The sequence below is a fragment of the Lodderomyces elongisporus genome, chromosome 8 (assembly GCF_030384665.1).
Source record: "Lodderomyces elongisporus chromosome 8, complete sequence".
Taxonomy (NCBI): Eukaryota; Fungi; Ascomycota; class Pichiomycetes; order Serinales; family Debaryomycetaceae; genus Lodderomyces; species Lodderomyces elongisporus.
The window spans coordinates 1,060,867-1,087,371 of NC_083680.1; the positions used below are offsets into that span (position 1 = coordinate 1,060,867).

The 26,505-nt window shown below is 38.8% G+C and overlaps 11 protein-coding genes across 11 annotated transcripts; 5 read left to right on the forward strand and 6 right to left on the reverse strand. All coding sequences in view use genetic code 12, as the record gives it.

Annotated features, from left to right (window-relative positions):
- Window positions 1–580: 580 nt before the first annotated feature.
- On the reverse strand, window positions 581–2,104 carry SHE3 (mother-specific HO expression; the record flags this gene model as incomplete). The annotated part of the gene is made up of 1 exon (XM_001524125.2): window positions 581–2,104. One exon carries the CDS (start codon window positions 2,102–2,104, stop codon window positions 581–583), a length of 1,524 nt encoding a protein of 507 aa, XP_001524175.2.
- A 1,845-nt stretch (window positions 2,105–3,949) lies between these two features.
- On the forward strand, window positions 3,950–4,999 carry ADO1 (adenosine kinase; the record flags this gene model as incomplete). Its single annotated transcript, XM_001524126.2, has 1 exon — window positions 3,950–4,999. One exon carries the CDS (start codon window positions 3,950–3,952, stop codon window positions 4,997–4,999), a length of 1,050 nt encoding a protein of 349 aa, XP_001524176.2.
- Window positions 5,000–5,336: 337 nt separating this feature from the next.
- On the reverse strand, window positions 5,337–7,175 carry IZH3 (inc metabolism membrane protein; the record flags this gene model as incomplete). The annotated part of the gene is made up of 2 exons (XM_061119742.1): window positions 5,337–7,142; window positions 7,167–7,175. 2 exons carry the CDS (start codon window positions 7,173–7,175, stop codon window positions 5,337–5,339), a joined length of 1,815 nt encoding a protein of 604 aa, XP_060975725.1.
- Window positions 7,176–8,763: 1,588 nt separating this feature from the next.
- Window positions 8,764–11,265, reverse strand: SPB1 (AdoMet-dependent rRNA methyltransferase spb1; the record flags this gene model as incomplete). The annotated part of the gene is made up of 1 exon (XM_001524128.2): window positions 8,764–11,265. The coding sequence occupies one exon, from the start codon at window positions 11,263–11,265 to the stop codon at window positions 8,764–8,766; it is 2,502 nt and encodes an 833-aa protein (XP_001524178.2).
- A 358-nt stretch (window positions 11,266–11,623) lies between these two features.
- Window positions 11,624–14,503, reverse strand: PEP3 (tethering complex subunit; the record flags this gene model as incomplete). The annotated part of the gene is made up of 1 exon (XM_001524129.2): window positions 11,624–14,503. One exon carries the CDS (start codon window positions 14,501–14,503, stop codon window positions 11,624–11,626), a length of 2,880 nt encoding a protein of 959 aa, XP_001524179.2.
- Window positions 14,504–15,637: 1,134 nt separating this feature from the next.
- Window positions 15,638–17,623, forward strand: SAC6 (Fimbrin, actin-bundling protein; the record flags this gene model as incomplete). The annotated part of the gene is made up of 2 exons (XM_061119743.1): window positions 15,638–15,643; window positions 15,665–17,623. The coding sequence occupies 2 exons, from the start codon at window positions 15,638–15,640 to the stop codon at window positions 17,621–17,623; spliced, it is 1,965 nt and encodes a 654-aa protein (XP_060975726.1).
- Window positions 17,624–17,973: 350 nt separating this feature from the next.
- mug89 (Cell division control protein) lies at window positions 17,974–19,164 on the forward strand (the record flags this gene model as incomplete). The annotated part of the gene is made up of 1 exon (XM_001524131.2): window positions 17,974–19,164. The coding sequence occupies one exon, from the start codon at window positions 17,974–17,976 to the stop codon at window positions 19,162–19,164; it is 1,191 nt and encodes a 396-aa protein (XP_001524181.2).
- A 277-nt stretch (window positions 19,165–19,441) lies between these two features.
- On the forward strand, window positions 19,442–20,821 carry POP2 (CCR4-NOT core DEDD RNase subunit; the record flags this gene model as incomplete). The annotated part of the gene is given in 2 exon segments (XM_061119744.1): window positions 19,442–19,447; window positions 19,466–20,821. The coding sequence occupies 2 exon segments, from the start codon at window positions 19,442–19,444 to the stop codon at window positions 20,819–20,821; spliced, it is 1,362 nt and encodes a 453-aa protein (XP_060975727.1).
- Window positions 20,822–20,896: 75 nt separating this feature from the next.
- NOG2_1 (GTPase required for pre-60S ribosomal subunit nuclear export and maturation) lies at window positions 20,897–21,701 on the reverse strand (the record flags this gene model as incomplete). Its single annotated transcript, XM_001524133.2, has 2 exons — window positions 20,897–21,582; window positions 21,698–21,701. 2 exons carry the CDS (start codon window positions 21,699–21,701, stop codon window positions 20,897–20,899), a joined length of 690 nt encoding a protein of 229 aa, XP_001524183.2.
- A 410-nt stretch (window positions 21,702–22,111) lies between these two features.
- On the reverse strand, window positions 22,112–23,134 carry NOG2_3 (GTPase required for pre-60S ribosomal subunit nuclear export and maturation; the record flags this gene model as incomplete). Its single annotated transcript, XM_061119745.1, is given in 2 exon segments — window positions 22,112–23,115; window positions 23,131–23,134. The coding sequence occupies 2 exon segments, from the start codon at window positions 23,132–23,134 to the stop codon at window positions 22,112–22,114; spliced, it is 1,008 nt and encodes a 335-aa protein (XP_060975728.1).
- Window positions 23,135–23,619: 485 nt separating this feature from the next.
- On the forward strand, window positions 23,620–26,193 carry PVL30_005740 (uncharacterized protein; the record flags this gene model as incomplete). The annotated part of the gene is made up of 1 exon (XM_001524136.2): window positions 23,620–26,193. One exon carries the CDS (start codon window positions 23,620–23,622, stop codon window positions 26,191–26,193), a length of 2,574 nt encoding a protein of 857 aa, XP_001524186.2.
- Window positions 26,194–26,505: the final 312 nt, after the last annotated feature.

Here is a 26,505-nt window from a genome sequence, read left to right on the forward strand (position 1 = left end):
GTCTGGGATCCATTCTATCCAAACATACCAAGATAGATTGGTGATTGGATTTTGGGATGGGGCGATTGAGTATAAAGGTGAAATAATTCAACGACCTTTACCACAAATCAAAGGCGGTTTGGATATTAATAGTAATGGCGATGATGAGAATGAAGAAGAGAACTTGAAGAGCAATGTAAAGCTAACTTCCATGACACTAAGTAGTTTTGGCAACAGTAGTGGTTCAGACACGGCAAAGGTGCAACATGTAAGGAAACCCAAGTACTCCGAGATGGTGAAGGCAAAATCAATGAGCGATGCACTTTTTGCAGGTTACGAGGATGGAACGATTATGGGATATGCTTTGATTTGAGAGAGGAAAGTTGCAATGAGAAAATGAAAGAGGTACTGGAGGAGTGAGTAGAAACGTGGGCGAAGGGGGGGGGGAAGTTAGAAAGGTTAATAGCATCAAATAGAGTATTCAAGTAAATGTCGTTTTTTTTTGATGCAAACGGAAAATATGTTTATTAATAAATAAATCTATACAACAGACCCATTCTATTAAACAAAAGCAGAAGTTTTCTCAAGATCATGATTGGTGTCATGTTTGCGAAGAAACTGCTTTTTTGTAATATCCAGACCTTCTTCTATTATTATTGTTGTTACTGTTGTTGTTGTTGTTGTTGTTATTTGATGCGGCATTTGGGCCATTATTGTTACCACTATTGTGACCGCCGCCACCTCCTCCACTAGATCTGGAATACGTGTTGGTGATATTATTGATTGCAGCGTGTTTTTTTGGAAGATGGCCGTGTTGCAGATCATGCGACAAAGTTCCATAGTTCTTGTTGGTATTGTTTGATCTTGCATGCAGCTGTTGTTGGTGGTGACTATTATGGTGATGATTGTTTTGATTTTGAGAATTGAATGGGGTATGTGAAGTCGACGACGACGATGAATTGTTGCTCCACATCGATGGCATGTGCACAGAAGGGGAGTTACCCGACAGGGGTGTGCGTTTGCCCTTTCTTTTGTTTTGAGCGTGATTGCTACTGCCGTTGTTGCTGTTGCTGTTGCTGTTGCTGTTGCTGCTACTGTTGCTGTTGCTATTGTTGCTATTGTTACTATTGCTTGTTTGCTGATTACCGACGTTGTTCCTTTTCTGTAGTTGTTGAGCAGGAAAGTTTCCATCACTAGATGGTTCCAACTCTGGAGAATTTATCAATGTGACATCTTCCTCATCAAATGAAGTGTTCTCCAAAGCATCTTTCGATGCATACAAGATTGAGTTAATGTCAATCTCAATTTGTTCCTTCTCCAATATTTTTTCTTCAAGGTCAGGGTATTTTTCAAGCAAGAATTCGATTGTTTGTGCATTATCGCCAAGCACATTCTTGCTCTCTGTACCATGGGCTTTTACCAAGGTCGCCAATGTACTGAGCATAGTCAACACCTTGGTATTCTTATTGACATAGATATTATCCATCAGCTTTTTCTTGTTGTTAAGTGAATCCAACAAAGTATCGATGTCTTTGTCGTTGCTTGAAATCAGCTCGTTAAGCGTTTCCCATTGTTTGTGGTTTTCTTGTTTATAAGTATCTAAGCTTTTCTGTAATGTGTCAAGTTCAGTTTTATAATGTTGCTTATACTCATTGCAGCTAGCCACTAGTGCATCGTAACTAATCTTTAACCTCTCATATTCGGCCATTGATTGCATACTGCTGTCAGATAACTTCTCGCACCTCATCTTCATCTGTTTTGTCAGCATGTTCAACGACTCAACTGAGTTCGATAACTCGCTATTCTGGTCCTCGAGATCCAAGATCCTGCGCTCCTTTCTCTTTAGTAAGGCCGATAACATGTCATTTTCATGTTTCAAATTGGCCAACTGGTCGACAAACGAATCATTTTTCGCAGTGGCGACTTGACTTTTACGTGAAAGTTCTTGATTCGTTTGCTTTAAAGTTGCAATTTCCAAACTCAAACTGTCAATCGTGGTGTGCAAAGTGTCAATCACTTTCGAAGATGAAGATCCGGGTTTCATCTTTACTGGTGATTCTGAAACCACTGCTGCTTTATCACTCTTGATGGGTGACAGCGATAAACTTGCTGAATCTCCTGCCATTCGAAGCGTGTCTATGTGTGTGTCAATTAAGTAAAGAAATGAAGGGATAAATAAATAAATATATATATGTATATATATATATATAAGTTGCTTATACCTTGATATGTCTGTGTTTTAGTTTAACTTCAATATCAATAAATTCCAAACAGTTGTAATAACGTTCAAAAATTAGTGATCTGACTCGATGCTGGTGTTTGTATTGGAGATGAAAAAGATGGGGTTGATATACATGCAAATTAAAAAATAAAAAAATTTGTGCAAATGTATATACGTATCAAATATGAACCAGTCTAATTCGGCAAGCCAGGGGTCCAGTACTTTTCTTTCCACTCTGTGATTCACTTGTACCTGGTGCTGTATTTGTAAAGGAAACAGATAGATAAAGTAAGAATTATAAAAAGAAGGAAGAAGAAGAAGAAGAAGAAGAAGAAGCTAAAAAAAAAGGAGAAGAAGGAGTAAGATATCAGCTTTTCTGGATCTGTAGGCAATTGGCTTCTTTTTTTTTTGCTGCTCTGTCTATCTCTGTCTGTGTGTGGGTGTGTCTTTCTTTCTCTCTCTCTTTCTCTCTCAATCTCTTTGTCTGTCTGAATCGCATCCAATGTTTACCTTTTGAGATTCTTGACGTAAACAACCAAAACAAAACAAAACATATAAAAAAAAAAAGAAGAAAAAAAAGAAAAACAATTTAGACGACAGACGGAATGCGTCTACTGCGAGAGAACAACAAATTTGTATGAAGCTGCAAATAGCGAACAATCAATGTGAAAGGGACGGCATCACATCTATAGCTTGATGAACCACAGACACTTTGAAAGTTTCTTAAAGCTTTACAAAACTTGAGGATCGATACAATGTTCAGCTTTTGAAGTAGTTAGCTTTTCGATATACATCCATGAAAAAATGTTGTATAACAAACTGTGGAACCTTGTATCAGGATTTATACTTATTGATGCATGTGAAATAAGAATATGCTGAAGCCTGGATTTCCGTACTTGTACATTCAAATATAGATAAATACTTATCTATATATATGTGCTTTTATGGGGGGAAGGGTGTTTGTAACGATTCAACAAGCTGTGTTAGTATAATAGATCTTTGTTTACTCATAGATCAGAAAGCTTACTTAATACCATGTTAGTTTCTGTGTATGTGTGTGTAAGGTAAAGCCTATGGTAAATGTGCAAAAACAAAAATGCTTAACAAACTATGATGATGATTGACTAAGAGAAATATACTACCTGAATGAAAATCAAATAATCGAGACTAGCTCAATCCAAATAAGTTGTAATAAACAACCTCATACATTTATACAAAAGTACTTGTTCGATTACTGTTGAAATAGACCTCTAAAAAGTCTACCATTTAAATATATCTATATATATATATATAAATACTTAGCTTTATGTATATATATTTGAATATATAATACCACGTGATCTTACTCAATCACTTTAGGTGCGGCTTGAGCCTATTCTATTTTGTAAAAAAAAAAAAAAATTTTTATACAGTGTACAGAAAAGAGAATGTTGAGTGAGTGAGTGAGTGAGTGAGTGAGTGTGCGGGTGTGTCCTTCTTTTTTATATAAGAGAAAATAAAAAATCTACTAGGCTAATAATATGTTGTGCCACAGAATCATCGTTCCCACAATTCCAGCTTTCCTTCCTTCCTGCTTTTTCTTCTTATTTATTTATTTTTTTTTTTTTTGGCTAGCTAAAATGATTTAAAACAATGAATTTTTCACAACCTCTTTGTAGACAATCTCGACAATTAAATCGACTTTCTCAATTTTCTCAATTTTCTATTTCTCAAAACTTTCATTCTTCTTATACTTTACGCCGCTTCATAATGTCTAGCACCAATTACAAATTAGTCTGTTTGGGAAACCCTTTGTTGGACCTCCAAACCAATGTTTCACAAGACTACCTCAAGAAGTACGACTTGAAAGATAATGACGCCATTTTAGCCGAAGACAAGCATTTACCTATTTACGAAGAGATCATCAACAATAAGGATCTTATCCTCGTTGCTGGTGGTGCTGCTCAAAACACTGCTCGTGGTGCACAATATATCTTGCCTGAAAACTCTGTTGTTTACTTTGGTTCAGTAGGTAACGATGTCTATGCTGAGAGATTGAATGAGGCCAATGCCAAGTACGGATTGGCAACCAGATACCAAGTGCAATCGGATTACGCTACTGGTAAATGTGCTGCCTTGATCTATGATCACCACAGATCATTGGTTACCGACCTTGCTGCTGCTAACCACTTCAAGCCAGAACACTTGCAAAAAGCAGAAAACTGGAAAATCGTTGAAGCAGCCGAGGCATACTATATCGGTGGATTTCACTTGACTGTTTCCCCAGAAGCCATCAAATTGCTTGGTGAAGAAGCTGCTAAAAAGAACAAACCATTGGTGTTGAACTTTTCTGCTCCATTCATTGCCCAATTCTTTAAAGACCAATTGGACTCCGTCTTGCCATACGTCGACTACGTCATTGCTAATGAATCCGAGGCTGAGGCATACGCAGAAAGCCATGGTTTGAGCAACACCAAGGATGTTGCTGAGATTGCCAAGCATGTAGCACAATTGCCAAAAGTTAATGAAAAAAGACCACGTACCGTTATCTTCACCCAAGGTACCGACCCAACAGTCACCGTGGTGAACAACGGAGATGGCAAATTGGATGTTAATGAGTATCCTGTCAAATCATTGGCCAAGGAAAAGATTGTTGATACCAATGGTGCTGGTGATGCATTTGCTGCTGGGTTCGTTGCTTCTTTGGTTGAAGGTAAGAACCTTGCTGACTCTGTTGATGTAGGACAATGGGCTGCAGCATTGAGTATTCAACAAGTTGGTCCATCATTCCCATTCCCAAAGGAGACATACACAAAGTAGGTTAATATAAGACATCTGGGATTATTATGTTTGAAATAAAAAATAATGGAAAAAACAAAAAAGGGAAAAATAGAATGGCAGAACAATAAAGAAAGCTAGACAGTATAAATATTATATTGAAATTACGGCAAATGTCCTTGTTCTTTTTTGTTCTTATACTTGATTATTATTTTTTAGTTGAACTATAACATAAATATACATACACAATAAAAATAGATTTGACATATACATATCCATATATGTTTCTACCAATCTCTGATATACCCAAAGAAATAAAAAAAAAAAAAAAACAAAACAAAACAAAAGAAAATTAGTTTTGTTTGATTGAAATCTTGTCCTAATTCAACCCGTCTAACATATTCAACACGGATGAATAGTGTCCCAATACACCCAAGACAACACAAATGTGCCAAAGGTTATGACTGGCCAAGAAATAGTCGACCCACCATAAACTGAGCCAACTATTGGCGTAGGGGGTACGCACTGGCTGTTTCTTAAAATGTTTATTAATCAATTGACGGAAACGCAACTCATCGTCATCAACAACCGACTCTCCATTATTCCTTTCTTCGTCGCCTTCCACCTTATTATCTACTTTCTCTTCTTCCTCTTCTTGTTTCTTATCTTCCATCTTCTCCACAACTGCTCCATGCTGTGCATGAGAGTGCGGACGCATCTCTTCCAACTCCTTTTCAATTTGTTGAATCTCCTCTCTTCCTGCATGACCAACATTATCCTCCAAAACATCTTCAATGTTATAGTGGTGTTGACAAGCACCAATATTCTCTTCAATAATCACATCGTATCTCCATCTCTCCGGAATAAGACCTCCATAAAAAACAACACCTAACCCGTACCAAACGAAGGACTTGTAGCATAGTGGCAAAAAGAATTTGATCGAATAAAGTATACCTTCGTAATAAGCTTGGCACAACAAGGCAGTAGCACCGCTAGTGCTCAACCCAACAAAGAATCCAATCCGCAATGATCGACATTCAGGTTTGTCAAAATACAGACTCCAGTTGAAAACAAAGCCAAAGACCCCCATGGCTATGGAAAATGCCATGTACAAGTACAACAAATTAGGGTGCTGGAACAAGGTGCAGTACTCAACTGCAATTATAGAGCATGTAATAAGAATGGTTATACCTGTGTAATCAATGCATGCAAAGTTTTGGCGGCTAGGGTAGTGCGCAAAACACGAGTATGTGTGCCATATTGATGAACTAATAAGGCATGTGCAAGCTGCGGCAAGGAATTGATACATTGCCAAATTGTCCCACATATTGTTCTTGGAAAATGCATTTGTGCTTGGGAAATGCACAAAAGCAATGTAAAGTATAATTCCAAGACCAACCAAATGGGTCCAGATATTCATTGTTTCATTGTGCATTTTGAATATCGACTTGAGCATCGAAGTGTGCTTGAGTGAGAAACGGTATCCTTCAATAATATACTTGTTTTCACGCCAGCTCAATGGTAGTTCATAGTAGTGGATCAAGCCACGGGGGTTCTCCAGCGCATTCTTTAATGCTCTATTGAAATTGAAGAATCTCAACTTGTTATACATTGCATCTGAAGTATCCATCTCATCCTCAAGCAGTGGTGTCTTTTCTCTAATGTAATCATCAATCTTGATCAATTTCTCTTCAAAATACGAGATGGTGTTGATGATTTTACCTGAAAGTATCTCCTTATTCAGTGCAACGCTCTCCTTGTCTCCTTTCTCGTTTTCCTGCTCCAACTGGTTGTCAATTTCCGGCAAGGTCTGGTTGAATAGATAGTTGTATTGGTCATCCAAGAGATTATATAAATAGTCGAGGTTAGTGAATCCCTTTGACAATACGGATTTCCTAATCAACCTGAGACGGTCCTGGACTAAATTGAGTTTCATTATCGAGATCTCCTTGAGACTTGCTATGGATGATGTAGAGTTCCTTCTGCTGTTACTAGCACTAGTGCTGCTGCTAGTGCTGCTGCCGTTGTTGCTATTGATATCCCTTACACTCAAATACTTGTTGCTGTTATCTTTTGACGCCTGTTTTGCTTGTTTTGCTTGTTTCTTGGACTCTTCTTTCTTGACTTTAAAGTAGCTATCAAAGTGGTCCAATTTAGACTCTATTGATGAAACAAAATAGTCTAACTTTTCAATCAATAGCTCTTCAACTTGAGACATGGCCGTAGCTGGTCCTGGCAGAGACTTGCCTTGTCTTCTAAACCTGTTCTGAAGCACAGCATCCTCCTGAGTAAATGTTTCTGTTGCTGTAGACATTTTATCTGTAGTAATAGCAAGGAAATCAAAGAAACTATGAGTGTGAATGAATATAATAGATATGGGTGGGAAAAAAAAAGAAATGGTCTGTACTTTTGCTTAAACTTCTGTAATTGTAGTTGATGAAAAGAATGGATTGTATAATTAATGGGAAAGAAAGTAAATGTGAAAATGCAACTTGTGGGAAGGGGAGGGAAGGAATGGAAGAGAGAGAAGTGATATTGAAAAGGGATTTAGTTGAAAGGAAATTCAAAAACTCTGATGTAAAACGTGGTGGGGCAAGAGGAGGGGGGGTGTAAAGGGAGGGAAGGAATAGAAAGAGGTTATAATATCTTTGTAGGAACCTTTGTTCCATGGTTAATCGTTTTCTATGTAAGTAGATCTCATTCTCCGATTGGATTGGTGTTTTTCATATGCATCACGTGATATTTCCCCTATTTTCTCTTTTTTGTCTTGTCTTTTTTTTTAATTTTTATTTCTTTTTTCTTGTTTTTTTTTTTTGCTTTTCTCTCTTTTTTTGTAAGTCAATTTGCTTTTGTTAGAATGAAAATAAAACCCCTCAAAGGAAACTGTATGCAGTTCTTACAATAGTCTATATAAATCTTAATACCGAGCTCGTTGGCTAAAAAGAGGAACGAAATGTAAAGAGCAAAGATGAACTTGAAACATGAATTTGGGAACGTTTTTGTTGTTTTTTTTTTGAGTTTCATTGCTTGAATATAGCAATACTCTATTTCCTTTTTATATACAATGTAATTTATGGACATATAGATATTACTATTGTTGTTATCAAAGCCTTTCGTGTGGCTGGATCATCCATTCCTATATATATAGCTAAAAGAAGAGCAAAAAAGAAATGAAAGTATAGTAGCAATTCAGATTGAACAAATTTATCATATGCTTGTAATCTGTTTCTATTTTTTTTTAAAAGAAAAAAAAGAATTATTTTTTTATTTTTTTAATAGTAAAGGTCGTGGAAGTACAAGTCAATGACGGAATAATATGCCAGCAAGGGAGGTGCATGGGAGTGTCAATTTGCCAAGGATATATAGTAGTCTCAATTACTATACTATGCTGTTATGGTACTATGTTGTAAAGTTTATAATGATAATGGTAGTTAGTTTGTGAGGAGATAGCGCTTAAAGTGAGATGATGCTCACGTGCTTTGTGGCGCTCTATAATGTCAACCACATTGTTCATTATAGAGTACATTGCAAGCAAGCATTCGTACAAGCTACAAGATTTTGAGATTGTTCTGTATTCAGAATTCTACACTAAGTGATTTGAATTCTCTCTAGCATGATTTTGGATTCTTATCAATTACAAAACTTTGTCAAGACATTTTTCGTAGACGTCATGAATGATATATATATTTATATGTAGAGACAAATTCTATTATATTTATATCAACCAACTAAACGTCCTTCTTGGTCTAAAAAAAATGAACCAATTTTCTTTTTTTTTTTTTTTCCATTTTCGCACCTCATACTACCTACTTCTTGTGCTTTTTGGCAATTCTTCTCAAGGCTCTTTGTTCATTCTTCATCACACCATCAACCATCTTATACTTACCTTTGATACCCTTGGGCCTACCGCTCAATCCTCTATTCGAACCTCTTGCCACCACCACAGTCAACTTCTTTCTCTGCTTATCCTTACCACTATTCTTGGCTTTTTGCATCAATTTGGAAATCTCTGCGGCCTTGTCGTATTCAGATTTAGAACTATCTTCATTGATCAAATCGGACTTCTTCTTCATCTTCTCCAAACGACGCAATGCCCTCATCTTCTTACGTCCCTTGGCCTCAAGCACCTTCTTGATTGGACGTGCATTAAGTTGTTTCTGTTTCTCCTTGATGGCTAAAGCTGCCTCCTTGGTAATCGGCTTAACCAATTTCGAATGCTTCTTCTCATCGTCAAGGAACCATTCGGGAAGTCCATCTTTATCTCGGAAAGAGTATCTGTTTATACCTTCTTCAATGAGATCTTTCTTGTTCTTTTGACCCAATGCAATTTGGTGTGCAAGAGTCATTGCCTCTGCCGTATCGAGATCCACACGGCTTTGGTGCGATTGTGGTGTCTCGTCATCACTAGAAAAGTCCTCTTCTTCTGCTCCATCTACCAAATCATTATCGGCTGGAACAACTTCGAAATCTGAGTCTGAGTCTGAGTCCAACTCTGACTCTGACTCTGACTCGGGTGTAGGTTCTTGCTGTGGCTGTGCTGGCAGTGATTCATTCTGTCCAGCTGTAGTCTTCACTCCAGCCATCTTCAGTTCCTTTGGAGCTGATTCCGCAATCAAATCATCATCGTTTAACTCATTGAAAATGGAGTCAGAGGCAAAAAACGATCGAGCTGATCTTGTCAATCCATTTTCGCTTTTCTTGCCCAGAGCAATCAACTTTATATGCTCATCGTCATCTGAATCAGACTCCTCGTCACTATCCATATCATAATCAGATCGATCTTGTTCATCATCATCGTCTTCGGCAATTCCATCCCATGCTTCAGCATCTTCTCCACGAGACATCTTGGCTCTGTAATTTGCATCTCTCTCTGCTCGCCTCTCTTGATACTGCTGATACATTCCATCCAACTGCCCTTCAAGCTCATCAACCTCATCAGCGCTATCACCGTCTTCTGCCTCTGCATCTTCGTCAATATGAATCTCAGTATCCTTGGCAATATCTTCATCGTTGAAAACCATTGCCTTTTTACCTGCTGCCAATTTACTCAACTGGCCAGACTTTTCAGCTGTCTTCAAGTTGAAAAGCGACTCAGCGCCAATTTGAGCAGCATCAATACCAATATTCATATCTGTCACCATTTGCATCTGGTTCCGCACAATTTCTTTCTGCTTAATCTCGTTAGCAGTCTTCTTGGCCCTCTTGGCCTTTTGTTTCTGTCTCTCCATCATCTCATTAAGCTCCTTATCGATTTTCTGCTCTTCTGTCAATTCCTCAACTTCAATTTCGGGAGCTTCTTCGACTTTATCTATTCCGAGTAGATCTCTAGCCTGTTTTCTAAATCTCAAAATCATCTTGAACTCCTTACGGCCAAGCACCTTGAGATCCTTGAAACATTCTTTTAGCTCTTCGGTGTATGTTTTAAGCTTCTTGACAATCTTCCACTCATGATCATCTTCATCAATCTCAAACTTGTTCAAATCTCCCAACTGATTGATTGGATCTTCTTCCTTGATAAATTGCATGATTGGCATAGTGTGGAACAAGGTGTAATCGCCTTCCTCATAACCTTGTCTTTGTCTCCTCTTTTTCTCAGGATTAAAAATCTTTTCCTCGTTATTGGCATTCTTTTTGTCGTTATTAAGCTCTTCAAACACTTCACGAGGGTCGAGTAATCTAGGGTCCAACTTCTTTGGTGCTTTAAACCCTTTACAAACAACAAAAATTTCAGCGGAAACATTTCTCGAACTTGGTGGCTTTGTTGCTTCAACTTTTTCAAAAAGTTGCTGGAAAACCCACATCAAATTATTGTAATCTCTTGAACGGAAAACTTTGGTAACAAATGTTCCTCCTGCAGTAAGGTTCTCTACTGCCAATTTTAAAGCTTGCAAAGTCAACTGCGATTGTGTAAATGCATCCTGCACCCATCCCAAACCAACATTTGGAGCACCATCATGTAATACAGTATCGGCTTTCCATGTTTTCATGTGTCCTCGAAGTTTACTTCGACAGTCTTCGGTTGTAATGTCACTTTGGAAAGTGATACAGTTTGGTAAAGGCTTGATCGGCACAATATCAACACCAATAATCAAGGAGTTGATGGGACATAGTTGTGATGCCACTTGACACCATGACCCAGGAGCTGCACACAAATCAATGACAACTTTGGACTTTTCCAAAAAATGGCCAAATTTCTCATTTATCTGGATGATTTTGAACGAGGAACGTGCTCTGTACCCTTTTTCCTTGGCCAAGTAGTAGTAACGATCTAAACGACCCTTGCTATTCTTCTTTTGAGTCTTTCCCATTATTGATTTGTTGTATTATTATGATGAATGAGGGGTGGAGCTGGGTTTGAGAAGTGTTATTATCTTTTTCTTTCTTCTCTCTTCTCTTCCCTCTTCTCTTCCCTCTTCCTCGTACTTTTTTCTTTTTTTTCTTTTTTTTTTCTTTTTATAGATTGTGTAAATTAAGTAGAGAAAGAGAGATGAGGTGCGTGAAGGGGTAAAAAAGATGCAAAGCGTGGAGGAAATGGCGCGCGCGGGCGATAACGAGAGAAAAGTGTGGAATATTATAACCTAGTGATAAAGAAATAAAGAAATGAAAAGAAAATAATAATAATAAAAAAAGTTAAAGACGATCATTTGCATTCTATTTCTTAAACATCTATAGCTCCCATAATTTCATACCTTCTATGTCCCTATCGTTCTCCTCCAAGAAGCCCACATCAATTGTATTGATGTTTGCATCGCTACACAAGATACACTCTTTGCATAACATATCCTCAATCTCCTGCTTCAACAGCTCCTGATTCTTTTCTCCATTTCGAATAAAGTTTTGATAAACTTTCTTAAACTTGTAGTTGCCCTTGGATTTAGAGTAGTAACGAATCAAACATTCCTTGTGGAAATCGTGCTTGCAATTCTTGAAAACAACAAAATTCTTGGTGATTAATAGTTTAGAGCAGAGCTTGCATGCAGCGCCAGGCTCAACAACAACGTATGAGTCCGCTTGCGTTTCTTCTTCCTTTTGCGCTTCAAGTTTAAGTGTCGATAACAAGGTGCTGCTTTCTTGGATCTTCAAGTTTATACCCTGCAAGCTTTGTTTGTATTCATTTAAAGAGCTCACAATCTCATCCTTGAAATTGTTAATCAGAATAGTCTCTGGGAATAATGGTAGCAAATCCTTCAAGCTTAAGGGAGATTTCCCCAACAAATAATCCAAGGTTGCACTGATTTTATTTGATGATTTATCAATCTCTTGTATCTTGACTTCTCGCTTCTGTTGACAAATACCATCTATCAAGTGTTTTGAAAATTTTAACCACAAGTGTCTTCTGATATTATAACTTTCATTTTCCAATTTATTGTAGCGAGAAACGTCCTGCATCCCTCCAATCACTCCTTTCTGATTTTGTTGTTGCTGCTGCTGCTGCTGCTGTTGTTGTTGTTCTTCTTGCTCTTCTTTAACAACATCTTCGTATTTGTTTAGTACGGTTTCGGCACCATCTATAGCATTGTTCTGCAATGCATAGTCCAATGCCTGTTCATATAATCCCATATCAATATATATCAAGATTGTGGGCTCGATCCTCTTGTAAAGGATGCAGAGTCTCAAGATGAAATTTTGATCGTAAAGTTTTTCATTCTTGATGAATTTCGTGATTTCAGTAACAGTATCTTCCAGTGACAGGATTAGCATCGACAAGTAGTAATTGTTGATCTTGATGCTTTTATACCCTTGCTCGTGCACTTTTGAAAGAAACTTGATGATTTTGTTTTGGTTGAATGGCAACTGTTTATGATCATGCTTGGTGCAATATGCGAGCATTGCTGGCAATAAACGTTCATAATCCAAGTCAAAACGAAGCCAAGTCTCTGTCACTTTTGGATAGTCGAGCAATAGCACCAATGCCGTGTTGTATATAGCATCAACATCTTTCAAGTATAGTTTAGGAAGTGTACGCACTGCAAGAGGCCAATTTTTGTGATTGATATAGTATTGCAAAATGAAATTGTAATCTTCAATCAAGTCAGCATAAAACAATGCACGCTCTCCATCCAATACATCGTAGATTGACTTGTCAAACGTCTTAAAGTTTTGCTTCACAAACTCATGAAACCTGCTATCGTTCAACCGCACCATAAGCTCAATAATCCATGTTGACAACACTATTGCTCTCACTTTATCTCTTTTTTCCAATGCAAACTGTGCTAGTAAGTATTCTAGTAAGATCCTTTTTGAAGTAGGGTTGTTTAGCATGAGACAAACTTTTTCAAACGGTTCTGTCAGCTTAGCAAGAATTGCAACACCTCGAGTTTGTAACTTCAAGAGTTCTTCGTCATTTGTTTCTACCCCAAAACCGCCTTTCTGTAAATAATCGTAGCCCTGTTTGATCAAGACCAAGTCTCTCTTGTAAAAATTTTCCTCATTATTCTCGAGGCCTGCCAAGGCTTCATCGTACTTGCCAAGTTTATAATAATCGTACCAAACCAAGTTTCCCTCGTTATGAATGAGTATCTCGTGGATGGAATTATCCGTGTATATCCAAAAAGTGTCTCGATCGCTCGCCATACCCTTAATACTACCGTCAAATGGCAAAGTCAGTGTCTTTTGACTTAGTTTATTGATGATGCAAACACCCTTGTCGTTGTATCCAATAAGATGGTGTTTCGATATGAGTAAGCTTTGTAGATCCTGATCAATCCTGGTGAACTGGATCTCATCATCGTTTGTCATCAACTCGTCTTTGGTCAAAAATACATATCTCTCCAAGTTCTGTGCAAACAAAACATTTTCCTCAGTATGAGCAATGTGTTTTGTTACCGGTTTCGAGGATTTGAATACTCCAAGCAATTCGTTATATGTAGTGTCAAAGCATGGCCATGTATGGAGTGTAAAGTCACTGAATATATTAATTTGGGACTCGTTATCAGTAATTGCAATGCCTTGCACTTGTGAGCTCAAGTTGTAAACTTGTTTGAAATGCTGCAAGTCATTTTTTTTGGTGTCCAAGTGTGGCTTAAAGACACCTAAAAAGATCTGGCCAGTGGGTGATGCCATAATTATTGATCGCGTTGATGTAAATGCTGCATGTGTGACATCAACATTTTTCATCTTGGACAAGGGTTTGAAAGAGGAATAGTCTTCGTGGAGATAATAGTATTGGTTATCAACTCGTAGTAGTAGCTGCTTGGCATCTGCATCAATCCAAGCATTTATAGTCAATGTCTTGGTTTGTGTTGTCAGTTGAGGGATCTGATATTTGATAAGTTGAGAAGGGTTATTGAGATCAATCTTGTAAAGGATAGAGCCAGCTATCAAGAACATAAAACTGTTTGCTACAAGAACTTTCCGCAAGTCATGTTTTAGTTCAAACTGCAATTGCACTTCTCTGATTTGGAATTGCGGATGGTCGAGGTTCTTGTAAACTGAGTTTTGGTGCTGATCTAGAGAGTGTGCCGTGTAGCTGGATGAGGTAATGGAGCCATTGATAGACGGGCTTAATTTAGAGTCGGCTCTTTTTCTACCGTTGACCGTGTTCATCTAAGGCTCTTGGCGTGGTTCTGAGTGTGATTGTGGTTATGGCAATGGTGAATAACCAATCTAAGAGTATTGAAATTGAAGGTGGAGGTTTATAAGCTTTCGCAAAAATGACGATTTAATTAGCAAATGCTTAGTAGAGCATTACTGCATATACTCTTGCGCGATAAACACCCAGCCCAAGCACCCGCGTAGGATTCAACTTTGGTCGAAATACTTTGTGTTTTTTTTTTCTATCATACTTACAATAGGCTATATATATGGTAGAGCATCATGATTGATTTAATAAGTTTCAACCTTTTATATATATACATATTTGACCCTGTAGAGAAAGAAAAAGAAGAAGACGGTGAATAAGGAGAATGAAAAAGGTGGGGCATGGTTAACATATTTATGTTTAGAACTACTTTGTATGTATAACTTAGCTACTTTCCTTCTCTCTCCCTTTCTTTTTATTCGATTAAACACATTTACCCAAACCAGTGGCGTATCAGCCCTCTCTACATTTGTATCTAAGAGATACCTTTAGCTTGTAAGTAATCAATAGTGTTGTCTTTCAAGGTAATTGTTGTTGTAAAATGTAAAGATCGCGGATTGCACTGCCTCCTGTATCCAATAGGTCATTCACCAAATTGTCTGTGTCTGCCTCCTTTACTAATTTCTGCAAAAAATCTTTACCAACTCTCGTTCGCTTAAGAGATTTTGTTCCATAAACATTATTACCTCTCTTTCCCCTCCCCTCCCTTACCTTCCTTTCCATTCCCTCCACCGAACACCACTACCACTACCACCGAAAAATAAAAAATAAAAACTCAAGCACCGCCGCACTTTTTTTTCCCCTAATTCAAAATATCATCAATTTTTTAAACAAACCAACGTTACGAACACAAAGGTTGCTTCCATAGAGTAAACCATACAACAATCTTTACAAAACAGCCAATTGCCACGGAAGAAGTATTAATAGAAAGAGAATAGAATTGTAACTAAAAAGAAAAAAAAAAAAACAAAAGCAAGAACAAACAACTAAATAAACAAATAAAGAAAAATTAGAGAAGAGAAAAAGAAAAAAGAATTACTTCATTATTTTCATATACATATAGCGGTAAGCAAGTTAAGTCCAAATTCAATTGAGCAACAATGAACGTCTTAAAATTACAAAAAAAGTTTCCCGTATTACAACAATCGGACTTGTTCAACATCATCGAGGACTTTAGATCCATTGACGTTGATGACAAGGGCTGGGTGGAGAAAAAAGATGTTATAAACAGTGTAAGCAAAAAGGGTGAATACTCCTATGACCAAGCTAGAGAGACATTGAAGCATGTTGACGTCGATGCCTCGGGTCATGTTGAGTTGGACGACTATGTTGAATTGATTGCCAAGTTGAAGGAATCAAGCCTTGACGATGACGGTAGCAACGACCACTCTTCAGGGAGAGGCAACAACCTTGCTACACCAAGTGCTGGTGGTGCACCTGGACCATTGTCACCAGGAAGAGTTAAAAAGACTGCACCACCTATCCCAACTGCCAATGCCAAAAACAAAACATACATTGAGGGAAAAACATCAGGTACCACACATACCATTAATGATGAAGAGAGAACAGAGTTTACAAGGCACATTAATTCAGTTTTAGAAAATGACGCAGAAATCGGTGACAGATTGCCCTTTGATACCGAGACTTTCCAAATTTTCGACGAGTGTAGAGACGGTTTGGTATTGTCCAAATTGATCAACGACTCGGTTCCTGACACCATTGATACAAGAGTGTTGAACTTGCCCAAAAAGGGCAAAAAACAATTGAACAATTTCCAAATGTCAGAGAATGCCAACATTGTTATTAACTCTGCCAAGGCTATCGGGTGTGTGGTTGTTAATGTCCATTCAGAAGATATCATTGATGGTAAGGAGCACTTGATATTGGGTCTTATTTGGCAGATCATCAGAAGAGGTTTGTTGAGCAAAGTTGATATCAAGTACCATCCAGAATTGTACAGGTTATTAGAGGACGATGAAACATTGGAACAGTTTTTGAGACTACCACCAGAACAAATCTTGTTGCGTTGGTTCAACTACCATTTGAAGAATGCCGGTTCGCAAAGACGTGTGACCAACTTTGGAAAGGATGTGAGTGATGGAGAAAACTATACGGTTTTGCTTCATCAATTGAAGCCAGATGTTTGCGACTTGTCGCCATTGCAAACCAGCGATTTGACTGCTAGAGCAGAGCAAGTCTTGGACAATGCAGACAAGATTGGGTGTAGAAAGTATTTGACACCGAAATCTTTGGTTTCGGGAAATCCAAAGCTTAACTTGGCATTTGTCGCTAATTTGTTCAACACGCACCCAGGCTTGGACCCAATTGAGGAACATGAACAGGTTGAGATTGAAGACTTTGACGCCGAAGGTGAGAGAGAAGCAAGAGTATTCACATTGTGGTTGAACTCCTTGGACGTTGACCCACCCGTTATTTCATTGTTTGAAGATTTGAAAGATGGTTTAGTGTTGTTGCAGGCATATGACAAGGTCTTGCCTGGAAGTGTGTCCTTTAAACACGTGAACAAGAAACCGGCAAATGGGGGAGAAGTTTCGAGATTCAAGGCTTTGGAAAATACCAACTATGGTGTTGAGATTGGAAAAGCCAATGGGTTCTCTCTCGTGGGAATTGATGGGTCCGATATTGTTGATGGTAACAAGTTGCTTACTTTGGGACTTGTTTGGCAATTGATGAGAAGAAATATCATCAACACTTTATCTGAATTGGGTAATGGTGGACAATTATCCGATGCTGATATCTTGAAATGGTCTAACCAACAAGTTGCAAAGAATCCAAGCAAATCAGCGTCAACAATACGTTCTTTCAAGGACTCGTCGTTATCCAACGGTGTCTACTTGTTGGATGTGTTGAATGGATTGAAACCAGGCTATGTTGACTACGATATGGTTTACCAAGGCTCCAATCTTTCCGACGAGGAGAAATATGCTAATGCTAAATTGGCCATTTCCATTGCAAGAAAATTGGGTGCGCTTATCTGGTTGGTACCTGAGGATATCAACGAGGTGAGAAGCAGGTTGATCTTGTCCTTTGTTGGTAGTTTGATGGCTGTTGCTGAGGGAAAGTAGAGAAAAAATGGTGGTAATGGCCATAAGTGTAGCTATATTGGTAGCCATAGGCATAGTCATAGGCATAGCCTCGTATATTTTTTTTCAATTTTGTACTATTTTTTTGTCTTCACGTTTTATTGAATATATTTCTCAATTTTGGTCTTTTTTTTTCGGGTGTAGTAGTAGTAATAGTAGTGGTGGTAATATCTATGTTGTTTTATTTTTATACATTTTTATATATATTTTATTATTATTATTTTTTTCTTTTTGTTTTATCGTTTCTCCAAAAAAAACAATTGCAAGTGAAACCATAGCCAGCTTTAACAAGTAGTCTTTAGCAGACGCCAATATCAACATCCCACACCACTATGAATTTCCTTCGAAGAAGGAGGCAATCGACTTCATCTGATGACGATGTATCACTCAATGACCAATCGCAGATTCACAAGTCGCGTAAACCACCAAACACTGCGTTTCGCCAACAGAGATTGAAAGCATGGCAGCCAATATTGACCCCCAAATCTGTGATTCCATTTCTAATAGTATTGGCTGTTATTTTTGCACCTTTGGGTATAGCTATTATTTTCACAACTTATAACGTGCAAGAGTTGAATATCGACTATTCCCATTGCGATCGACAGAGTGATGAGTTTACATCTATCCCCAGCAAGTATACTGGCTCGCATTTCGATGGTAGTACGAAACCTGATTTTAAATGGAAGTTGGAAAATATAACAGATGGCGATGATATAACTTCGAGATGTGTGATTCAGTTTAATGTTCCAGACTTGAAGCCTCCATTGTACTTGTACTATAAACTTACCAACTTCTTTCAAAACCATAGGAAATATGTTGAGAGTTATGACTTGGACCAGTTGGCAGGCAAAGCATTATCTAGTGACGATGTGACCGATAACTGTAAGCCATTAAAACATAGAGAGTATAACGGTGAACAGAAATTGATTTATCCATGTGGACTTATTGCCAACTCGTATTTCAATGATACAATCTACCTGCCGGTTTTGCTCAACGCGAGAAACGGTGAGAACAATGAAACGTATACATTCTCCGACCAAGGTATATCGTGGTCTTCAGATCGCAACCACAAGTTCAAAAAGACCAAGTACTCGCCAGATGAAGTGGTGCCGCCACCGAATTGGGACAAGATGTTCCCCGATGGATACAATGATACAAATATGCCCGATGTGCAGAAATGGGAGCACTTGCAAAATTGGATGAGAACAGCGGCGTTGCCAAACTTTTACAAACTATATGGACAAAATACAACTCAACTGATGAGTTCAGGTACATACCAAATCAGCATTGATATGAACTACCCGGTAGAGATTTTCGGTGGGTCAAAGAGTGTAGTGATTACTACTAATTCGATTTTTGGCGGGCGCAATGTTAGTTTAGGTGTCATATATATTATTGTTGCTGTCATTTGTCTTGTGTTGGGTATTGGCTTCCTCTTGCAAGTGTTGATCAAGCCACGCAAACTTGGTGATCACAATTATCTTCAAGAGGGAGAGATGGCCACCTACAGAGATCAGCTTTAGATATATAAATAGTGTTTAACAAAAAAAAAGAAACAGTGCGTTAGTATTTGCAAGCAGAAAAATTTCAAGAGTGGAAAGCATAAAGTGAGAAGCGAGTGAACAGATAAAAAAAGGACCGAAAAAAACGAAAAGCGACAAAGCAAGAAATAGTAAAAGCGAAATCCAAAGTGAAGAACGAGACAGAGAAGAAAGAAGAAAAAAAATATAGATAACCAAAATTTATGAGCACGTAGATCTCTTTGACCTCTCTTGACACTATCCATCAACTTATTCATCAATGAACGTTAACCCACATTTGCAGTTCTTGCAGCAACAGCAGCAGCAACAGCAGCAACAGCACCTGCAGTCTCAACAAGCGCTGTCGTCGTCACCACAGATTACACAGCTTCAGTTGCAACAACAGATTCAGAGACAACAGTTGTTGAGTCAACAATTGCAGCAACAACAGCAGCAACAACAACAACAGATAGGAACACCTCTTGCACAAACAGTGCATACAGCTAATCCTTTACTAGCAGTATTGAATGGAGGAAACCCACAAGGTTCAAACAACCCAGGTATGGGCTCACTTAGCTCGAACCCCGTATTACAACAACTACAACTTCAACAGTTGCAACAACAGCAGCAGCAACAGCAACAACAGCAACAGCAACAACAACAACAGCAATTGCAGCAACAGCGACCAAGTCTGCAGCAGCAAATGGCACAATCATTCAACCAGTCGATCCCAATCATTAAAGAAGTTTGGGCACATAATTTAGAGCACGAGTTTCACAACTTGCGTAAATTCATCAACGACAAAAGCTGCATGGTTTTTGCAGCGATACACGAAGAGACTCCTGGAATAGTGGCAAGGGCTATTGGGTCATTCAAAACAAACACGGATTACCATTTCCAAACTATTAGATGTAACTCGGATTTGCTCAACTTGATCCAGTGCAGTATTTGTTTTACAAAAGTGAAGGATAATGTTGTGAGCAACTCAGTCATCTGGCAATTCAATTTCGCTTATGACCTCACAAAAGAAATGTATAATGAAGAGCACTTGGCCATGCTTTCGCAACAGTCATCTATTAATTTTTCGGCACATTCATCGCATGGAATCAAGTATCAAGAATTTGCAGAGTTGTTGATTGATAGTGGGTTGCTTCTTGACGAGTCTGTGAATTGGGTCTCTTTCCATGCCGGGTACGATTTGGGCTTTTTAATCAGTTTATTGATGAACCAAGGTTTACCTGTCGATGAGCCCGAATTTTATTGGTGGTGCCACAAGTTTTTCCCCAACTTTTACGATTTAAAGTATGTTGGAAACCAAATTCTTTCCGGTGATGAGAAATTAAACAAGCCGTCGATAGAGTACTTGGCAGAGGAGTTACATCTTTTGCCCATATCGCCGGTTATTCGTCAACTATTTGGATCAAACATCAACAATAACAATCAACTTACATCTACTTTACATGCTTACCTATCCATGGAGTGCTTCAAGGAAATTTTAAGACGCGCCAATTTCGATTTAAACACACTTGCAAAGTTCAAGGGTCATATCTGGGGATTAGGATCCTTTATGGCGGACCGCGAAGAGAATGGTGATGCTGCTACTGGGCCCATGACACCTAGAAATACGAAATCCGGTATAGTTAATTTAAGTAGAGCATAAACAATTACAATCATTATATTCCTCTACCATTATGCTGTCGTGAATCTTTACTTAGTCTGTACTTACTCTAAACATTTACCTTAACTTTGTCTTTTTGAGAGCCAGCTCCTCTTCAACTTCAGCATCTTCTGTTGAAGCTTCTTCTTCTTCAGCTGCTGCTGCTGCTGCTGCTTCCTTAGCTTTTGTTTCCCTCTCTTGTCTCTTTCGTTTGTAACCAGCCTTCTTATCCTCACCAGTCCTTACTTCCTCATCCTGTGGTGGTGGTACAAACCATGGAATCTTTCCTCTATTGAAATCGTTCAAGATTTGTTTCGCCACTCCACTCTCATCAGGTTCACCACCTTTCAATAGCCTACCTCCCTTTCTTGCAATCAACTCTATAAACTCAATACTTGCCTTTTCAAGTAGCGATGGATCCTCCTCGAATTTGCTCCACCCTTTAACTTCGTATGTTCGTTCCAAATGCTTTCGTTCACATTTCTTCAACATGTCGGGAATATACTGTTCTGGATGCGACACGTGCTCAACTCTCACCACTCCTCTGAACAAGATATCGGATTCCGTGTCTTTTGAGCTAGGCGGCACTATACCTGGACAATCAATGAGGAAAATCCTCTTCATCAAAGTGATATATTGCCAGACCTTGGTCTCACCTGGAATAGGCGCAACCGTACACACCTTCTTCTTACGCAATGTGTTGATGATCGATGATTTACCGGTGTTTGGGTAGCCAATGAACCCTACAGATATCTGTTTCCTATCTGAGTGCAATGTTGAAAATTGTCGAAGAAGCTGGATCAACAGCCCCTTACCAAAGGAGTTGGTGATCGATGCATGAAATGCCAATGTAGGATATGATTTCGACAAGTGTTTAACCCATGCAGCCTATTACAATTGTTAGTATTAGCAAAGAAAAAAGAAAAGGAAAGAAAGAAAGAATTGAAAAAGTGGAAACAATTCCAAAATTTTCTATTTCAAATTCCCTTATTTTCATCTTCCATTTCTTCGTTTCTTCATTTCTTCATTTCTCACTTAATTGTTCATTCAGTCCCAGATGTTGGATTCTATACTACGAACCTAGTGGATATTGTCCTATACGACAGACTAGCTTCAACTCAAAAAGATTCCGATACGTGACTTTGCAATGCTGGTAAAAACTACCTGCAGTAAAAAAAAGCTCCATTCAGTCAAAACGAAAGAATGGTGCTCAAAAGTCAAAGAACACGTAGTTGATTTCCCAAAGACGTAACAGGCAACACTGTGAATATTATAATCCAAATGAAAAAATCGTTAGAAATTTAGTTGGAAAATGCAAATGCCACCCTGACTAAATGCTTTGGTGCAAAACTGAGTTTCTTGGGACTGGTTTTTCTGGATTCGGAAATTGAAAACATAAAAAACATGAACAATAAAAAGTGAAAAGTGAAAATGAAATGGAAATGAAAGAAGAAAAAAAATGAAAAAGAAAAAAAATGAAAAGAAAAAGAATTGGTTAGTACATACCGCAACCCATGTGGGTACCAAATCACACTTGTTAAGCACATAGATCAAATGCTTGTGCGAACATTCCTCTTTGATGTATTTCTCAACACTTGCACAACGTGTTCCCAATGGATCTCTGGCATCCAAGACGTGGATCACCACATCACTAGAATCAATGACCTTGTAAAGTTCATTCCAGATTCTCTTACTTTGCCCCTTGTGGAAAATAGCCTCTTTAGCCTCTTGTGTGAAATCATCCTTATCCAAAATAGATCCACCCATGAGTCCCAAAGTAGCATCAAGTTCCTGTTTCTCATTGTATGTCGTCGAGTCAGTTTCTGCAGCCGACATCAACTCTTCAAGTGATGCAGCAGCAACTCTGGGCTTCTTCCGCTGCTGTTTTGGTCCGAATGTAGAAGCAAATGATTCAGTCTCAACAATCTTTGCTGTCGGGCTCTCTGTGGTATCTTTTTCATTCAACAAAGACATTGGCAACTTGTTACGCTTGAGAAGCACTTGGTACGAGTTATCCTTTTTATCGCCCATTGCTTCTCTGAAATGTGTTAATGCATCCTGTGCAATAACCCTTGTGTTGCCAAACCACCTCCTGTTTGGGTCAACTCTGGCAACTGGAGCATCTGTGCTCTGCAAATCTGCAGCTTTGATGATATCACCTTTGGCATTTCGTACAGCCCTACCTTGCTTGTACATGTTCAAGTGTTTGATCTTTTTCGCATCACGGTAAAAGTTTTCACCTTTGACACGGAGATTACCGTCTCTAGTATCATTCTGCTTGACTCTTCTAGCCTTTTCTTTCTTTTGAGTACCCATGATTAGTGTGTGGAAGCTTGTGTGTGGAAGAATGTGTAGAAGGATGTGGTGTAGGTAAAACAGCTTTATAAAGAAGAAAAAAAAAAATTAAAGGGAGATAAAAGTGATGAGATGCGATGAGAAAATTAATTCTAATTTTTTTGATGCGTCAGATTTTTTTTGGCTTCTTCTCTCCTCTTTGTTTTTTTGTTTCCTCTCGCCTTTTTTTTTCAATTGTTTGGTTCTTTCCGTTTGAGTAAAAAAACCAAGAGAAAATGAATATGTATATATTCATATATATATGCACGTGACTATTTTGTTTACTTGAATATTTAGAGGCTCTGCATTGTAGCAATAAAAGGCTATGTAACAAGCTACAAACGTTAATGACGAATAGTAATGTCCACAACAACACAAGAGCAGCAACAACAACCACAAGTGCTTATACTACTACGAGACTGCAGAAGAACAGGAGTGTTTAGTTTTGATCAACCATTGCAAAGATCATGTTGCAATTGTCACCTACACAGGTGCACTTTCTCAAAAAGTACTTGTTGGAGCAGCAGCTTGTAAAAGAGTTGCAAATCTTGAATGAGCCCAATTGCTGCGAGTTGCTAGGACCACCATTCAATGCCAGCGAATCTTCCCCGAATCTTCCGTTATTGACCTTTTTCTTCCGCAAGTTCTTGGTAACTTTTCCCTTGATTGTAAAAAATTCACCGGAAAAGCAACGACAGTTTTGGCAGGATGTCGTAGAGCCATTTGTCATTAACTTTAACTCGAAACAAATTAGTGGGAGTAGCGAACGAAGAGGAGTTTCTAAGAGGAAAAGGGCAAATAAGAAACTTCTTTCTGTTTTGCTCTTGTTTTACAATTCGACTTTGGTTGCAGGAAACGAAATGGAGTATTTGACGAAGGACCATTACAAGGCATCAGATACGGCAAAGCTTGAGAAATTTGACATACAGAATCTGGATCGATATGAGATTATTGGATTGAACCAGTTTGACAAGATGGTTTTTGTTAATGATATTTACATAAACATTGTTGCTGTTAGAACAGTTGAGCATGAGCAACTGCGGAGTTGGTTCAAGGTGCAGCGCCAACACAATTACGAGTTTGTTATTCAGATTGTTTTGCGACAAGGTAAAGAATGTGTCAATGTGTTTGTCAACAAATATTACGGACAGTTTAGGACATTGGAAAATGAGTTGAAAAAAGAGCTCCCTGGAGCAATGACCACCAAGATAGCAACGCTTCCACATAAGGAGAAACACGATGAGGGAGAAGATTTGGATATGGATGGCAAATCAGGTGTGCTTACGCGCGAAAGACTCAGATTGGCATTACGAGGCTATTTGCGGGAATTGATCAAAGTCAAGGAGATTGTCAAGACCAACGCTTTCCAGCTGTTTATTCTGACAGATTCGACAGATATGACTTTGGATGACGTGGAGGATTACAAGACGCGTGTTGAGCACGAGACCAAGATGCTTGAGACGCAAAAGGAGTTTCAGAAAGAGACGTTGAAAATAACTACAGCATTGAGTGGCAAGATCGAAAGCTTCAAGTCGCTCCTTATTGAGAACCCAAATGCGTCTAGTGACTTGTTGGAGGAAATTGGGTCAACTAGAAGCATCAAGGAAGCCTCGTCTGTGTTGCAGACTTTTAACGAATGGGCCAAGTTGGAGATTGCCGCTACAGTGTACCACTTGTTCTTGGCACAGGACTCTGCAGCCGGGTTCTACCAGAAATGTAGAAAGCTCCACCGGTGGTTTCCCTATAGTGTTGTTTATGCCATTTTGCGGTTCACAAACCCAATGAAGATGATCCTGAGAGTGGTTGACTTGTTGTTTTTGAGTATTCCTCGGCTCCCTACATGGAACAAGGAGTTGAGAGAGCACTCAAAGTCTACCGGTGCGCGAAACTTGTGTGCGTTGATGTTTATTGCCATGTTGAATGATGATTTGTTGGGGAATGAAAAAGAGATAGCTTTGTTGAGAGAAGATCTCAAGGGATTCGAAAGGTATTTGCAAAGGATTGATAATTTTGTTGCTTCGCTGTGGCAAGATGTGCAGGACATAAAGGAGGAGGCACTCCACCAGCAGCAGGACTATTTCATGACTATACTAACGAGTGAACTGATTGGTCCACCGTGCGATGCGCGCCTTAGATTGATTCAATACTCGTACAATGCATTTGAGTCTGGAGGCGACATGGAAGCTCTGTCCTTGTACTTGAATCTTAAGCAATATTGGCAATTGCAGGTGCGGACTAAAGATAAGGAGCTTCTCAAGCAAATATGGGAGGAGCCTGAAATCACGCAGCTTTTGAAGACAATCTTGGAGGTGTTTTACAATCCAATCATGTCTGTGTTTGCCAAGAGCAATGTTCACAAGGCATTCAAGTCTGCGGAGAAGATGATTGATGAGATATTGAAAGTAGTTGGCGAGATTAGAGATGAGCAGTATTACCTAAGTCCGTTGCAGATCTACGATCGGATCAAGGCAGTGTTGGATGAGCATGAAGATTTCTTGTGGAACTTTCTTCACGATGTTTATGCCAATGATGATCAGCAAGTGTTTCTTGGTTTTATCAAGTGGGCAGAAACATTTTTGCTGTTTGTTAGAGTCAAGTTTATTGATGAGCCAGCTGTGAAGTTGGACATTGAGATTGGGGATGTTGATGAAAACTTGTTTGTTCAGCAATTGGATGCCAAGGTGCGGGCCACTTTGGAGAAGAGAAGGCTATTCAAAGAGTACTATGAAGCGAAGAAGGCGCAGCAGGACCAGATTGACCAGGATTGGGAAAAGATCAATAATAGTGTTTTTGGTAATGTTGGCAGTGACGACTTTGGTTTTAGTGCTGACGATATGGACGATTTGAACAACATGAATCTTGAGGATGAAATGATGGGTGGTGAGCACTCGCGTCTTGAAAAGATGTTGATTGCCAAACTCAAGGCCATCGAGTCTAGTGTTGGTACTTCTGAGTTGGATAAGATTGATATTGAGAAGGGTGTAGTGGATGTGTTGGCGAGACTTGAAACGAGCATGGGAGCTGTAGCACCGCAAGGGTAGTTTTGCATTTGTGTATGTCTGTGTCTGTGGGTGAATTAAAGCTTCCATGTTGTTCAAGCAATATATTTTTAATTTCTTGCTTTTGCTTCCAGTTGAAACTGGAGCAGTATAGGAAAAGTGAGGAAGGTGAGGGGAGTGTTGAGCACGATCCTTGGGCTAAGGACTATATTTGTAGATTTTAGATATAGAAATGAATACATGATAGAGTAGAATGGAGACTTGTTAGATTAAGTGTAGTACTAAGTGACGTGAGTGAGCTAATTGGTATCGTAGAAACGTGCGGAGGGTAAAATGTAGTGTGACAAGAATCAC